The following is a 16,427-nucleotide window of genomic DNA, read 5'->3' as shown; positions in this document are numbered from 1 at the left end:
CAGATGTGGACATTAAATTAAATGTCTGCTCACCAACCCCTTCTGGGGAGGGAGAGGAAGATTGTAAGATTTTTTTCAAAGAAGTAAAGGCTGCAGCTAAATCCCCAAATAACGAATTAGTCGTTAGCTTATGCTCTCGGGGGCTCAGGCTTTGCCCACGACCCAAACCAGATGGTAAACATGAACATTTTTAGAAGTTAATTTAAAACCAATTTGATCCCCAAATTTATCGCCTGGATATAGAATCCTAATCAATCAGCCTGCCCTCCACCACAGTCTTGGAGCTGGTGTCACCTCCGGGGGTTAATTAGAAACTGGTACCTGCTGTTGGAGAAATAACTTTCTGGAACGGGCTCACACAGGTATGAAGTCAGTCTGCCGTGCAAGCGTGAGCTCTGCAGGCTGGGGACTTTGTTATTAACGCACGGGACACTGGGCCTCTGTAGCGTAGTGGATGCCACAGAGATGTTCCACAGAGACAGGAGCCTGGCATTGTCTCCTGTCACAGCACCCCCAGGGGGAAATACCTTTTTATCCCCCTTACCTTTCAAAAGCTTGCTACTCTCATTTTGTCTCTGCTTTGCCCAAAACCACTTGCCCCAAATTATCAGCTAGCGACCCCCATGTCCCTTTGCACGGTGGATCACACATGCACGTCCGTGCACATGAGACAGTGCGTGTGGAGGGGGAGGGGAGAGTGACTCTGGAGTTATTTCAGTGCAACGCATTTGGTCCCATCATTGTGCATTAGTGTGGCCACAGTTCAGAATGTGGGTTAAAACACCTAAATTGGAGGAAACTCTTAGCTGGCCTCCCAATTACCGACACTCCGGCTAACTAGCATTCCTTCTTCCATCACAAGCTCATCTCACCATTGACCACCATTTCAAAGTGCTTTCAAGCTATCCAGGTCAAAACTGCCCCAAGCAGCCAAATGTGGCTGGATATAATGGTGCATGTCTGTATTCTCAGCCCTCGGGAGGCTGAGGCAGAAGGATTGCCATGAGTCCTATTTTTTTTTTATTTGTTTGAATAAAATAAGGTCTTATATATCCCAGGCTGGCCTTGAACTTGCTATGTAGCTGAGGATAACTTTAAACTTCTGATCCTCCCACCTCTACCTCCCAAGTGCTGGGATTACAAGAATGTGCCACCATGCCCAGTGTATGTGGTGCTGGGGATCAAACTCAGGGCTCTATGCATGTTAGACTGGCACTGTACCCACTGTACCCACATGCCCAGCCAGATGGTTATGAGTTTAAGGCCAGCCAATGCTACACAGCAAAACCTTGCCTCAAAAAAAAAAATCCCCCAGATCTAACATTACCTAGTACCCTGTATTAAAGATAGGAGTTTAAGGGCTGGAGAGATGGCTTTGTGGTTAAGCGCTTGCCTGTGAAGCCTAAAGACCCTGGTTTGAGGCTCGGTTCCCCAGGACCCACATTAGCCAGATGCACAAGGGGGCGCATGCGCCTGGAGTTCATTTGCAGTGGCTGGAAGCCCTGGCACACCCAATCTCTCTCTCTCTGTCTCTCTCTCTGCCTCTTTCTGTTCCTCTTTCTGTTGCTCCCAAATAAATAAATAAAAATGAACCAAAAAAAAAAAAAAAAAGATAGGTCCATAGTGAATTCCAGGTCAGCCTGGGCTAGAGTGAGACCCTACATTGAAAAACCAAAAAAAAAAAAAAAAAAGAGTTTAAGTAACTATTCACAGAAGTGAATAGTAATTAGTTCTAAACGCTGGCAATCTGGACAACAGAAAAACAACCCTTGATCAACAATGACTTCCTTTTCCAGCCAGAATCCCCCAATGCCACCTACTTGGCATGAAAGGCAGCCGGCAGCAATCTGTAGGAATTGTTTCCCTGTCTGACCCCTCACTTGCCCATCCTGCCTAGACCACCGTCCCCATGCCCGGTCCCCCATGGGCACAGAACATCCAGACCCAAGGCTGTCCGCTGCTTCCGGAGCAGCTCTGAGAGGCAGCATTCAAGGCCATCTCCTTGCAGAAGAAAGTTCTGGACTTGGTTCTGAGCAGCAGCTCCCTTTAAGAAAAAAAACAAGGAATCTGTATCTGGTTCCTTCTTGGCCTCTACCAAGCTTTTTCGCTCCAAAATACAGACGGACTGCTCCCACGCAATTTGATTTAGTGTCTGTTTCCTGTTGACGTGTTTTACTGTAAACCCACCTCAGGAGAGTCTGGGACAACTGCAAGTAAAGCCAGAGACACAAAGACGTTGGAAGCCAGTGAGGGCCGGGAGGCAATGGCAGGCCCCTCTAGCCCTGAGGAGTCCAGCGCGGCTGGCTGAGCACCCCAGAGGCCAGCGCAGTGACACAGGCCTGCAGTCCTGGCACTCGGAAGCTAGAAGCCGAAGGATTGGGAGTAGGAGCCAGCCTCAGCTACAAAGTAAATTCAAGGCCAGCTCGGGCTACGTAGAGAAACCCTGTCTATGGATAGGAAGATGGCTGTGTGTATAAAGTGCTTATCTCCCAAGCCTGAGAGCCCAAGCACAGACCTCTAGAGCCCATGTAAACACCAAGTGTGGAGGCAAATACTCGTGATCTCAGCCCTGGGGAGGCGGAGGCAGGAGGACCCTGGAGCTCGCTGGTCAGTAGGTCTAGCCTGATTGGTGAGCTGCAAGCCAATGAGAGACCCTGTCTCAAAGGAGGTGGACAGTGTTCCTGAGGATGACACCAGCCTCCACACACGGGTATATGCACACACACACACACACACACACACACACACACACATGCACGCACGCACACACCTACCTGCATATGTATGGTCACTCATACATGTGCACACACGCATGCATGCATTAAAAAATATTTTTTAAATGGGCTGGAGAAATGGCTCAGAGGTTAAGGCACTTGCGTGCAAAGCTTAATGACCCCCCGTTTGATTCCCCAGTACCCACATAAAGCAACATGCACAAAATGGCACATGCAGCTGGACTTCATTTGCAGCGGCTGGAGGCCCTTGCCCACCCATTCATTTTCTCTCTCTCTCTCTCTCTCTCTCTCTCTTTGTCTCTCTCTCTCTCCCTTGTAAAGAAATAAATAAAATATTTAAAAATAAATAAGAGAAACTATCGGGCTGGAGAGATGGCTTAGTGGTTAAGCACTTGCCTGTGAAGCCTAAGGACCCCGGTTCGAGGCTTGATTCTCCAGGACCCACGTTAGCCAGATGCACAAGGGGGCGCACGTGTCTGGAGTTCGTCTGCAGTGGCTGGAGGCCCTGGCACGCCCATTCTCTCTCTCTCTCTCTCTATCTGCCTCTTTCTCTCTCTGTCACTCTCAAATAAATAAATAAAAGTGAACAAAAAAAATAAATAAGAGAAACTATCTTTAAAAAACACACCGGGATGAACATCTTTGAGCCAAAGCTCACACAGCTGCTCAGCTTCTCCTGAGCCGCACCGCGAAGTTCCAGGGCGTGGCTGCCTGCTGCTTCTTGCATGGATACGTGTGCCGTGGGCGGGTAGGTGGAGTCAGAGGCAGGTACAGGTGTCTTCTTCAGTCACTCTCCACCTCATTCTCTGAACCACTGCCACTCACTGAACCTGGCGTGCACTGATCAGGCTGGACCAGCCAAGCACCAAGCCCTGGGCATTCTCCTGTTTCTGGCTAGCTGGGATCACAGGTGTGCCATTTCAACTAGCTTTTATGTGGGTGCTAGAGATCTGAACTTTTGTCCTCTGCTTGCTTGGCAAGTATTTTATCCATTGAGCCACCTCCCCAGCCTGCAAAACCATGGCTCTTCTGATGGCTTTGTCTTTGCGGCCACATTTCCCTCCCAGGGCCTTGGAGCAGCAATGCTCATCTTCCAACAAGAGATTTCTTTCTCTTTTTGCTGCTGTTGTTCTAGTTTTCATGCTTTGAGGCAGGGTCTCACCCCAGCCCATGCTGACCTGGACCTCACTCACAAGGCTTGCCTCAAATCCCTCCTCCCTCGGCCTCCAGAGTGTTGGGATGGAAAGTGTGAAACACCATATATCCACCACCCCTGGCCCAACAAGACACTTCTAAAGACAAAGGCCTTGGTCCTCTACGCTGTAGGTTTGGGACAGAAAAGCAAGCAGGGGACAGGGAGATGGGACACAGACAGAAAAGGTTCTATGGCCCGTGTCAGCTCTGGGCCTCTGGGTGTCAGCATCCTGAGTTCCCTGCTGACTGGCAGGAGAGGCTCGTTGCCTCCCTCCAGACACTTAGGAATCACCTCTAAGAGCCAGGGACAAGGACAGTGAACAAGGAAAAAAAGAACTTTAAGTGTCCAGTTTCAGGACCAGGCAGCCTGATCAGTGGAGAACAACTTCTTCCAAAGCTACGATAATAATGGCCGCCCACATGTCGACTCGTGTCTCCTTCACTCACCGTGTGAACCCAGCACTGGGTTAGGCTGCAGACAGTGATGACCACAGAGACGTTCTGCAGCTTCCAGTGTAACTAAGAAGAAAAGAGAGCGTCTATGTGGAGGTGACGGGGGAGGAAAAATGGGGTCTATGAGGAGATGATGGAGGAGAGAAGAGGCTGTCTATGAGGAGGTGATGGAGGAGAGGAGAGGGTGTCTATGAGGAAGTGATGGAGGAGAGGAGAGGGTGTCTATGAGGAAGTAATGGAGGAGAGAAGATGTCTATGAGGAGGTGATGGAGGAGAGAAGAGGGTGTCTATGAGGAGGTGATGGAGGAGAGAAGAAGGTGTCTATGAGGAGGTGATGGAGGAGAGAAGAGGATGTCTATGGGGAGGTGATAGAGGAGAGAAGAGGGTGTCTATGAGGAGGTGATGGAGGAGGGAAGAGGGTGTCTATGAGGAGGTGATGGAGGAGAGAAGAGGATGTCTATGAGGAGGTGATGGAGGAGGGAAAAGGATGTCTATGAGGAGGTGATGGAGGAGGGAAGAGGATGTCTATGAGGAGGTGATGGAGGAGAGAAGAGGATGTCTATGAGGAGGTGATGGAGGAGAGAAGAGGGTGTCTATGAGGAGGTGATGGAGGAGAGAAGAGGATGTCTATGAGGAGGTGATGGAGGAGAGGAGAGGGTGTCTATGAGGAGGTGATGGAGGAGGGAAGAGGGTGTCTATGAGGAAGTGATAGAGGAGAGAAGAGGATGTCTATGAGGAGGTGATGGAGGAGAGAAGAGGGTGTCTATGAGGAGGTGATGGAGGAGGGAAGAGGGTGTCTATGAGGAGGTGATGGAGGAGAGAAGAGGATGTCTATGAGGAAGTGATGGAGGAGAGAAGATGTCTATGAGGAGGTGATGGAGGAGAGAAGAGGATGTCTATGAGGAAGTAATGGAGGAGAGAAGATGTCTATGAGGAGGTGATAGAGGAGAGAAGATGTCTATGAGGAGGTGATGGAGGAGAGAAGAGGGTGTCTATGAGGAAGTGATGGAGGAGGGAAGAGGGTGTCTATGAGGAAGTAATGGAGGAGAGAAGATGTCTATGAGGAGGTGATAGAGGAGAGAAGATGTCTATGAGGAGGTGATGGAGGAGAGAAGAGGGTGTCTATGAGGAAGTGATGGAGGAGGGAAGAGGGTGTCTATGAGGAAGTTATGGAGGAGGGAAGAGGGTGTCTATGAGGAGGTGATGGAGGAGAGAAGAGGGTGTCTATGAGGAAGTAATGGAGGAGAGAAGATGTCTATGAGGAGGTGATAGAGGAGAGAAGATGTCTATGAGGAGGTGATGGAGGAGAGAAGAGGGTGTCTATGAGGAAGTGATGGAGGAGGGAAGAGGGTGTCTATGAGGAAGTTATGGAGGAGGGAAGAGGGTGTCTATGAGGAGGTGATGGAGGAGAGAAGAGGATTTCTATAAGGAGGTGATGGAGGAGAGAAGAGGATGTCTATGAGGAAGTAATGGAGGAGAGAAGATGTCTATGAGGAGGTGATTGAGGAGAGAAGATGTCTATGAGGAGGTGATGGAGGAGAGAAGAGGATGTCTATGAGGAGGTGATGGAGGAGAGAAGAGGATTTCTATAAGGAGGTGATGGAGGAGAGAAGAGGATGTCTATGAGGAAGTAATGGAGGAGAGAAGATGTCTATGAGGAGGTGATTGAGGAGAGAAGATGTCTATGAGGAGGTGATGGAGGAGAGAAGAGGATGTCTATGAGGAGGTGATGGAGGAGGGAAGAGGGTGTCTATGAGGAGGTGATGGAGGAGGGAAGAGGGTGTCTATGAGGAGGTGATGGAGGAGAGAAGAAGGTGTCTATGAGGAGGTGATGGAGGAGAGAAGAGGGTGTCTATGAGGAGATGATGGAGGAGAGAAGAGGATGTCTATGAGGAGGTGATGGAGGAGAGAAGAGGATGTCTATGAGGAGGTGATGGAGGAGAGAAGAGGATGTCTATGAGGAGGTGATGGAGGAGAGAAGAGGATGTCTATGAGGAAGTGATGGAGGAGGGAAGAGGGTGTCTATGAGGAGGTGATGGAGGAAGGAAGAGAGTGTCTATGAGGAGATGATGGAGGAGGGAAGAGGGTGTCTATGAGGAAGTGATGGAGGAGGGAAGAGGGTGTCTATGAGGAAATGGTGGAGGAGGGAAGAGGGTGTCTATGAGGAAGTGATGGAGGAGGGAAGAGGGTGTCTATGAGGAAATGGTGGAGGAGGGAAGAGGGTGTCTATGAGGAAGTGATGGAGGAGGGAAGAGGGCTGTCTTGAGGAGGTGATAGCACAGGCCCCAAAGCTACTTTATTAGACACAGTGAGGAAGGAGTTTGGGGGGCATATGCAAAGGTCTTGGAGAAGAAAGTGCTTTCTGAGTTGCAAAGACAGCAAGGAAGGCCTCATCCAGGCAAGACCCGCCCCCATCTATTCATGGATCCAAAGCCAATTCATGCCAGACCCAGCCCTGCCTCCCTCTAGTCCATGAATCTCTGTTTCTCTCTCACCAGCACCATGCCAGGCCCTGCCTGGCCTGCAGCCTCATTGCCCGCTCTGATGAACGCCACCCACCCATCCTGCCTCGCCAGCCCACCCGGCCCCTGTTCCTGGGCGGCCGCTGGGTCAGTGCAGGCTGCGAGGTGCGGCCTGCCGTTTTGTTCCTCACACGGCTCTTCACCTTCCACGGTCACAACCGCTCCTGGGAAGGGTACTACCACCACTTCTCTGATCCTGCCTGTCGCCAACGCACCTTCACCGTGTACGCTGCAGGCCACTACTCCAGGGGCATGCCATCCACCCGGGTCCGAGGTGGCACTGAGCTGATATTCGAGGTCACACAGGCCCATGTGACCCCTATGGACCAGGTCACCACAGCCATGCTCAACTTCTCCGAGCCAAGCAGCTGTGGGGGCCCAGGAACCTGGTCGGTGGGCACTGAGAGGGACGTCACAACCACCAACGGATGCCTCCCACTGGGCATCAGGCTCCCCCACATAGAATACGAGCTGCTCAAGATAGAGCAAGACCCCCGTGGACGGAGCCTGCTGTTCATCGGAGAGAGGCCCACGGATGGGTCCAGTCCCAACACTCCCGAGAAGCGCCCCACCTCCTACCAGCCACCCCTGGTGCTCTGCAGGGGGCAGGCCCGAAACCCCCATAAGCCCCCACCACACAGAGCCTCGCTGCAGAAGCCCCCAGTTGGCTGGGGGTCGTGTCCTGCTGTCGTGCATCTCCCTGTGCTGCTCCTGGTGCAAGGAGCGGCCTTTCTCCTGTGGCTGTGACGTCCACCTTGGCTTTCTGAAAAGCTCCTTGGACACTACGGGGCCTGCACACACTCATCAGGCTCTGAGCGGCCACACAGCGTGGGGACAGAAGGCTTGTGGACAGACCCAAGGCCCCACCACTTCTAGTTCAAGCGGTGCCCCTTGGGGCTTGGCACAAGGCCTCGCTTCACCTGTTCACTCCTGCTTGGATAGAACTGAAAACCCTGTTTCCCTGTGAGTTCTAAGCCCAGTTTGTATCCTTCCTTTAGTGGCTGGCATCTGGCAAGCAGGTGCCAGATGGGGACCACCCCGAGTCTCCCTCCTCTTCCTCACGGGGATGTTGAGAAGGGAGAGGGAGGACGCCTGGAGATTCAGCTTCGGGGCTCCAGGCTCGTTGTGTACTATTGTGAATTGCAGACTCCAGGAGGGGCCGTGCCTTGAAGAGGCCGCCCGCTCCAAGTTTGCAGGACGTCCTGGCTTCCTAGCAGAGGGCTGGTCTCTTTGGGGCGGCGGCTTTCTTCACTTCTGCTGTTGGCATTTGTTTGCGTCTGCCTGTGCTGCCGTGAACCCGACCCCAAGCTGTCAAGACGGTGCAGGGATAAACCCCGGCCTCCGGGGCCGCAAGCTGGGAGAGGGCCGAGGCTGAGCTGAGCCTCCTGCACCCGCGTGGAGGGCCCAGGGGCGCAGGCTCGCTGCGGGGGGCAAGGTCCACAGAGGAGAGCGCATTTCAGCCCTCAGAAAGTAACTAATACTAATGACAGCGGCTGCATGGCGCACTCTGTAGCTAGCCCCACGCCGTGATGTTTTTCCAGAATCTGATGGACGGGGGACAACAGTGGGCATCACTGGGGTCATCCCAAGGCAGAGGCCAAGGTCATCAGACTACACGGTCACATGTGGAGGCCAGGAATCAGGACATCTGGTCTTCCCCAGCCTCCCTCCAGCCCTCCCCCAGCCCTGGCCATAGCACTGGGTCAGGTCCTCTTGGGCTCAGAAGGGCTGTCACTGCCGTGGGGCCTGCTTGAGCTCCCAGGGCCTCCTCTGTACACCGTGAGATTAACTGGCCTCCTGGTGGGCTCAAGGATTTTGGGGACTGTGAGCCACTTGTTCTCCCTTCCGTCCTCCTCTCATCCCAGTCTCTTATCATGTCTCTTGAACAATTCTGTGTGAGGTTAATGATACGTGTGGAGGAAAGCCCTTGGCCTCCCTCAGAGTCTGTGGGGTTCAATCAACCCATGGAGATTGTTCTAACTTATTATCCATTCTTCTGAAAAAAAAAAAAATCCCACCAAGTTAATATTCTCTGTGGGTCTCAGACAGCTACAAGTGTTACTGGCATATTTACCAAAGTACACGAAATAATTAGGTTACTTACAGTCTTGGGCTATATGGGGGTGGGGGGAGCTCTCCATGGGGATGACGGGGGGGGGGGGGCTGGGAAATGTCCGTGGCTGAGCGAGCCTCCTGTCTAAGGCTTGGAGAAATCACACCACCATTTGTATCAAATTTGAATCTTTTAATAAAATTAAACAGCCTGAAAAAAAAATGTTCTTGCGGGTTATTACAGCCAACCAAGGGGGTCACGGTTCTAAAGAAAAGAAGTGGTAGCAGCCCTGGCTTGGGCACACTTGGGACCCGTGAAAGGTCATGGTCACAGGCCAGGTGTGCCCTCCCTGCAGAATGTGGGGCCACGTCAGGGAAAAGGCTGCGGTACCTGGAGACACAGAGGCTCAGAGAGAAGGACCTGGCCTGAAGTCACCAGTGAGCACAGACCCACATCCAAACCGAAACAGCCTGGAGCCCAGAGGCAGAAATTTGGGTCTCCTGGAGGGAGTGGGGCTCCTTGCTGCACCAGGGAAAGGCAATTGGGAGTGCTTCATGGACCTGGCATGAACTAAGGTGCTCTGGGCACAAGGGGCTCTTCTTGGCTGCCTAGATTGGCCTGAGCTACGGCTCCTCTCCTAGGAGCACACAGCTGACATATCAGGAGCCCCTTCCCCAGAGCCAAGGGGTGCCTCGGCTGAACCCCAGGCCCTCCCACCCTGAGCAGAAGAGAAGAGCTGAGACCTCCTCGCTGTGAGCAAAACAAAACAAAATTAATGTTCTCTGTTGTACGTTCAGTCACGTTTGTGGGGGGGGAGCCCATGCACTTAATAATTTCATAGTGTAACTCCCAGGAGAGTAAAGGAGCTTTTTTTCTTTTTAATAAAAAGTTTAAATTGTACACAGCTCTCAGAGGCCCATTAACTAACAGATGCTGGTTATCAAAAGAAGTGATTTCTTTGCCTTTCTCGAAGCGAATATGTTTAATCTCCCAGTGGTGCCTGTGCCGAGGAGCAGCGTGTGCTGGTGACGCGGCCTCTGGCTCAGCGTCCTCTCCCAGGAGCCCGGCTGACTCAGGCCTGGAGCCTCTGACGCAGGTGGAATGTCGTGAGGGCCCAGACAGGGACAGGGGCCTCTTCACAATCACAGTGTCGCAGACAGGGACTGGGGGGGCAGGGGGGCTGTTTCCACTTACAGTGGTGGACTTGGGCCACTTCTGATCTGCCATCAGTGGTCTTAAGAGACTGAAGACTCACATAAAGCCCCCTTACATGGACGGAAGGCAATTATCCGTGGACATTATGAGGACTCACCCTCCTAGCACCCACCACCTCTTCCGCTGGCCCCTGATCAATCACACCTGCTCCCCCCGGCCCCCGGCCAGTGCTTGGCCCACCTAACTTCCCCTCCACCTCCAGCCACTGCCCAGCTGGGTACCCCACTATTTTCATCCCACCTCCATAAACATCCTGCTTATTCACAGCCTCTAGACAAGCTCCTAGATAGCAGGCCTCCCTCCCAGATCCCTTCCTGACCTCAAGCCCAACAGGCCCATGCAGGAGCCTGGTAAACACGCCCTAAGCAATCAATGCTCTGTCCTGTCCAGGAGCTCAGAAGATGAAACCCAGGTGACAACCACACCCTGTAAATGCCAACTTGCACCCCCCATGTTGCTTTCCCTAATAAAACGGACAGACCCAGGGTGTCAGCTATGGGAAAACTGGTTTTCTCATAGCCAGATCTTTCTAGAAAAAACACTAAGAAGAATGGCTTCCCCTGAAAAGGAGTCTCAGGGCCTGGCACTACCCCAGAGTCTTCAAGTTTCTCGCCCCGCAAAAGCCAGGAGTCTGGAAGGCCCTCAAGCCTATGTAGGAACCCAAGACAACACCTCTAGTCTTCACTTCAAAGCCACACCTCACAGCTCCTCAGCCCACACGCAGCGCATGAGGCCTCTTTCAAGTACAGTGGCACCTCCGAAGGGCTACTTACTGGTCACCTGTCTCTTTTTAAAAAATTGAGGTAGGATCTCACTCTAGCTCAGGCTGACCTGGAATTCACTATGGAGTTTCAGGGTGGCCTCGAACTCACAGCGATCCTCCTACCTCTGCTTTCCGAGTGCTGGGATTAAAGGCTTAAATCACCACGCCCAACTTTTAAGTGTCTTTAATGGGGCGTGGTAGCACATGCCTTTATTTCTAGCTCTTAGGAGGATTGCCATGAATTTGAGGCCACCCTGAGACTCCATAGTGAATTCCAGGTCAGCCTGGGCTAGAGTGAGACCCTACCTCAAAAATAAGTAAATAAATAAATAAATAAAAAGTATCTGTGTGTGTACCAGGGTTTACTTGCTACTTCAAATGAGTACCAGATGTTTGTTTCATTTTTTGCATCTGGTTTTATGTGGGTGCTGGGGAACTGAATCTGGGCTAGCTGGCTTTGTAAGCAAGCACCTCTAACCATGGGTCCATCTCCCCAGCCCTCATTGATCTCTCTTAGTCCTTCACCTGGTATCTTTGGAATCCCTAAGAAGAAAAAAGAACAAATACAGATGATCACTCTTGTTAAAATCAACTGTGTCCTCTAAACCATAACCTTAAGACTCAAGCGATCTTGCAGAAGAGGGGGCAGGAAGAAAGGAAGAGCAGGGGATGAGAAATGAGGCTTGGGGTGCTGTCTTCTGCATAGGATGAACCAGCTACACCCATGGGCTCACACAGGAGGGGTTTCCTGCATGTGATCAAGCTTGTCAATCTCTCATCATAGCTGAGGGAGGGGCACAAGACCCCCCCCCACCTCCCAGAGTAGAGAATGGAAGCTGGTAATTGCTGGGTGGGGGAGGAGTCATGTCCTGTGTCCTTTAGAGAGCAGCCTCTAGAGGATTGCCCACTTCCCAGTAAATATAACTTCCCACCCATGGTTAAGCAAGTGACCAACTTTTAAATAAAAATGAAAATAATTTTTTAAGAAAATGAAAAAAAAGGGACTGGAAGGATGGCTTAGCAGTTAAGACACTTACTTGCAAAGCCAAAGGACCCAGGTTCAACTCCCCAGGACCCACGTAAGCCAGGTGTACCAGGTAGTGCATGTGTCTGGAATTCATTTGCAATGGCTGGAGGCCCTGGCATGTCTATTCTCTCCCTCTCTCTCTCTACCTCTTTCTCTCCCTCAAATAAGTAAATATAAATAGTTTAAAAAGCAAGTAACCAATTTAAGTCAGTGGGTCAAAAATGGGCAGAAAAATTGGAAATAAGATGAGAACATAATGGGAAGGTTTTGGGGGGAAGAAAGAGTAAATGGGGGTGAGATCAAAATTCATTATATATATGTATGAATGTGTCAAAAGAAAAATAATAAAAGGTAAATTCAGTTTTATGAATTAAAGGCACCAAAGTAGAAGAGGGCTAGTTGGAAAGAAGGGGTGCTGTGGAAAGGGGATGGGGGGCAAGGGGCAAGCAGATGGCCAGGATGAAACTCAAAAGCAGACCCACTGAGCCACACAGATCTTCCCAAAGGCTCATTCGTGAGCTGGTGGCCTGGCAACCTCAGGAGGCGGGAGAGCTGGAAACAGAGAATCTTGGTAATAATTCATCTTTATTTATAACAAGGAGCTATAGCCCCTGGATCTGCTCCCAGACCCCTGTAGGGAACAAAAGTTTCATGCAAGAATCTCTGGACTTAGTGACAGCCTAGAGCAAAGTACTATGCTAATATAGGTAGAAAATAAAACATTTCACATTAGATGGTAATGGTGCCTGTTTCCTTCTCCATGTGGAGTCTAGAGAGGCAGTGGCCAAGAAAATGCTGCTAGGAGAGGTGAACGATTTTAACCCTTTAAATACCACATTGGGGCTAGTTAGACCACATGGAGACAAACAAAACCTACTGCTTGGAGATGGGGATATGGCACAAGGGTTAAAGGCACTTGCTTTCAAAGCCTAATGACCTTTGCAATTCTTTAGTACCCACGTAAAGCCAGATACACAAAATGGTGCATGTGTCTGGAGTTCATTTACAGTGGCAGGAGGACCTGGCACACCCATTATCTATTCCTCTGTATGCTTCTTTCTCTCTGTCTAAATAAATACATATCTTTCAAAAATTTACAACCGGGCATGGTGACACACGCCTAATCCTATCACTCAGGAGGCAGAGGTAAGAGGATTGCCATGAGTTCAAAGCTACCCTGAAACTACATAGTGAATTCCAGGTCAGCCTGGGCCAGAGTGAAACCCTACCTCGAAAAACCAAAAACAAAAACAAAAACCATTTCACATTTCTAGTTGCAGAACACACACATAATAAAGAACTATAACATCCTTAGTGAAAAAAACGTATATGCATCTACATGTCTGGTGGTGCATGCTTACAATCCCAGTACTTGAGAGTCTGAGGCAGAAAGATCATGAGTTCAAGGCTAGCCTCAACTACAAAGTGTGTTCCAGACCAGTCTGGGCTACATAATATCCTGTCTCTAAGTAAAATAAATAGCAGGTTGACATAAACAAGAAATGGAAAAGAAATCTTGAAAATTACAAATATACTAACAGAAAAATTCAAAGATTGAAAATTAAAGTTGAAAAGTTTTCCAAAGAAATAAGAGAAAATAGAAAGTTGGATGACATTAGGCTTTATAAGGTAACTAGAAACTTAAACAGAAAAAAAAAGGCCCCAGTGATTTTAAAAGGGTTTTATTTTATTTATTAATTTATTTTTGGGAGAGAGAGAGATAATGGGCATGCCAGGGCCTTCAGCCAACTACAAACAAACTCCAGATGGGTGGGCCCCCTTGTAGGCATGTGTGACATTGTGCACCTGGGTCACTGTGTGTCTGGCTACAAGGGACCTGGAGATTTGAACATGAGTTCTTAGGCTTTGCAGTCAAATGCCTTAACTGCTGAGCCATCTCTCCAGCCTACCTCAGTGATTTTGAACTTCATGTTTATACCCAGCACAACTATCTGATCAGGTGGGAGGGAAGAATGGGACATTTGCTGATAGTAAACTTCCACACACTCCTTTCTCAGAGGCCTGCTACAGGATGTGCAGTGAAGTAGTAAAGTGTACAATGAAGTAATGAAATAAGAGGAAAGAAACGGGGGATCCAGGAAGAAGGGATCTAAGCCACAAGAGAGCATAGATGCTGACAATGACAGTGTGAAGTACACAGGCGGTGTGGAGAAGAGCGCGCGGATGCAGGAAGTGGGCGACTGCTCAGAGACGGCCTTCGAGTGGGATATGTGTGAATATGGGAGGAGACTCACAGCATGTCTGCATGCATGTATGGAAGTTCATTACACACAGGTAACTTAGCAAACACCAAGACTTGATAACTCCAGAGAAAACAAAGGGTTATGCAGAAAAGGAAGGTGCAGGGATAGGAAAGATGGCTCTGTGGGTAAGGGATTTCCCTTGTAGACATGAGGACTTGAGTTTGGATCCCCAGCATCCATGTAAAACAGCCAGATGTAGCAACATACACCTGTGATCCTAATGCTGGGAGGTAGAGACAGGAGAACCCCCTGCATTTGCTGACAAGCCAGTCTAGCTGAACCAGCGAGCACGGGTTTTAGGGAGAACCCCTGTCTCATAAAAATCAACTGGCAAGTGACTGAGGAGGGCATTCAACACCTCCAACATACAAGTACACAGTGTGTCCACACACACACACCACACACAAACACCAATGTAATTTTAAATAAAACAGGTAAGTACCACTACAGTGTGCCGAGCACAGCCCTCAATGAAGTGCTCTTGCTCGTGGGATGGGATACAGAGATGGCCACACGTGAGGACACAACTAGGAGAGGAAAAGACCTGTCCTGGGGCATGGGTAGAGAGACTCGTCACTTCCTTATCTGTCACGGAGAGAAACTGATAGATGGAGCTATTCACATTACTAGCAGGAGAAATGGTTCACAGGCTAACACGCCTGCCTCTGGGGAGCAGGAGCCCAGGGCAATGTGGAAGGCTGACTTTCATGAGGAGCCCGCTAACAGTATCTGGTTTCTTACATTTTGCACACAAAGTGCTTTGGAAAATAATTACATCCATTGCTACATAAACATGCATGCGTACAGAGAGCTCGGCCTGCTTCTGACGCAGCAGAGGGCGGGCTCAGGCAGGGTGCGTGGGGGGCAGGCCTGCAGGTGACAGAGGGGGCGCAGAGCTAATGGGGGGCAGGAGGAGGTGAGGATGAGGCTCACCCATCCTCAGTTTATGGGCAGCACAGGAGGAAGAACGTGGGACGATGACAGAGCCCTGGCGGTGGGCCACAGCTCCCCACCCACCAGCTGGGTGCAAACTGGAGGACGTCTGCATCACTGCTGATGGAAACTGGTTTCAGCTGAGCGTGGTGGCGCACGCCTTCAATCCCAGCACTCGGGAGACAGAGGTAAGAGGATCAGAGTTCGAGGCTACCCTGAAGCAACATAGTGAAGTCCAGGTCAGCCTGGGCTACAGTGAGATCCTACGTCAACAAAACAAACATACAAAAAAAACAAAAAACAAAAAAACACCCAGTTCCCTTCCGTTAAGTTGGGGCCTCTAAGGGGCAGCCCTGGGACCACAGAGGGGTGTGGACATGGAACCATGGGTCTCGGCTTTGAAAAGCCTCCTACCTTCCTACATTTTCTTAACATTGTTGAAGTAACACCAAGGTACATTTTCTAAAAGTCCCTCACACTAATTTTGTGTTCCTCTGAAGTTTTTACTTTTTTTTTCCTGGATGTGATTTGAGTAGTCGAACAATATTGAGGAAAAAAACCAAAGTCGTACTGGAGCAAGGAAAGCCAGGGACCTAAGTGCTGCTTTTGAGGGTGTGTTTGGTTTCTGGTGGGCATGTCACTCCCATTAGGGAGCCCTGGGCAACCTCGAGACTGCAGATTTGTCTTCTAATGCACTAACAAGAGGTAATGGCAAACCAAGGCACTTTCTTCTCCCCAATAGCTCCCTTCCTTGTTCAGAAAACTACTTCACAGGAGATGCTTTCTGGGGACCCCACCACTCTAATTTTTGTCATCAGCTCCACACAGCTGGGATGTGAAATGCACCTCATCTGCAACCTTCATGAACACCATGGAACAAGGACCTGCAGGGAACTGAGTGACACAAACAGGTTTGGAACAGATGGTTGGTAGAGGTAGAGATCAGAGCACACACTGTTGGCCAAGGGTTATCCCTGGGCCCCACCACGCCCCTATGCTCTTGGCTGCAAATGGTTTGTCGGGAGCAAAACGATGGGGACTCGTTTGTGCATTCAGGACCTGTGTCTCAGCCCCAGCCACCCCTGTGCCACTGCCCTTGCTGAGGTAGGCCTTTATGACTGCTTTGACATCACTGTAGGTCAGTGACCTACATTCATTCACCCCCAGGTACCCCTGGCTCCACTTTATGTACAAAAATGTAACCAGAAACCAAGACACCATGTGCACGTGGTGATGAGCACCACAGACCAGCATGTGCGTCTATGCCT

At 50.3% G+C, this 16,427-nt stretch overlaps 1 protein-coding gene across 3 annotated transcripts in view; it reads left to right on the top strand.

Annotated features, from left to right (window-relative positions):
* Positions 1 to 8,959, top strand: part of Apcdd1l (APC down-regulated 1 like) — a 59,278-nt gene extending 50,319 nt beyond the window's left edge. For all 3 annotated transcript variants that reach the window (XM_045156401.1, XM_045156403.1, XM_045156402.1), the window contains exon 4: positions 6,881 to 8,959. In XM_045156401.1, coding sequence (XP_045012336.1) covers positions 6,881 to 7,651 — 771 coding nt within the window. In that variant the 3' untranslated portion in view covers positions 7,652 to 8,959. The remainder of the gene's footprint in view (positions 1 to 6,880) is intronic.
* The last annotated feature ends 7,468 nt before the right edge of the window (positions 8,960 to 16,427 follow it).

Source organism: Jaculus jaculus, chromosome 8 (assembly GCF_020740685.1).
Source record: "Jaculus jaculus isolate mJacJac1 chromosome 8, mJacJac1.mat.Y.cur, whole genome shotgun sequence".
NCBI classification, from domain to species: Eukaryota; Metazoa; Chordata; class Mammalia; order Rodentia; family Dipodidae; genus Jaculus; species Jaculus jaculus.
This window is presented reverse-complemented; position numbering and strand designations above follow the sequence as displayed.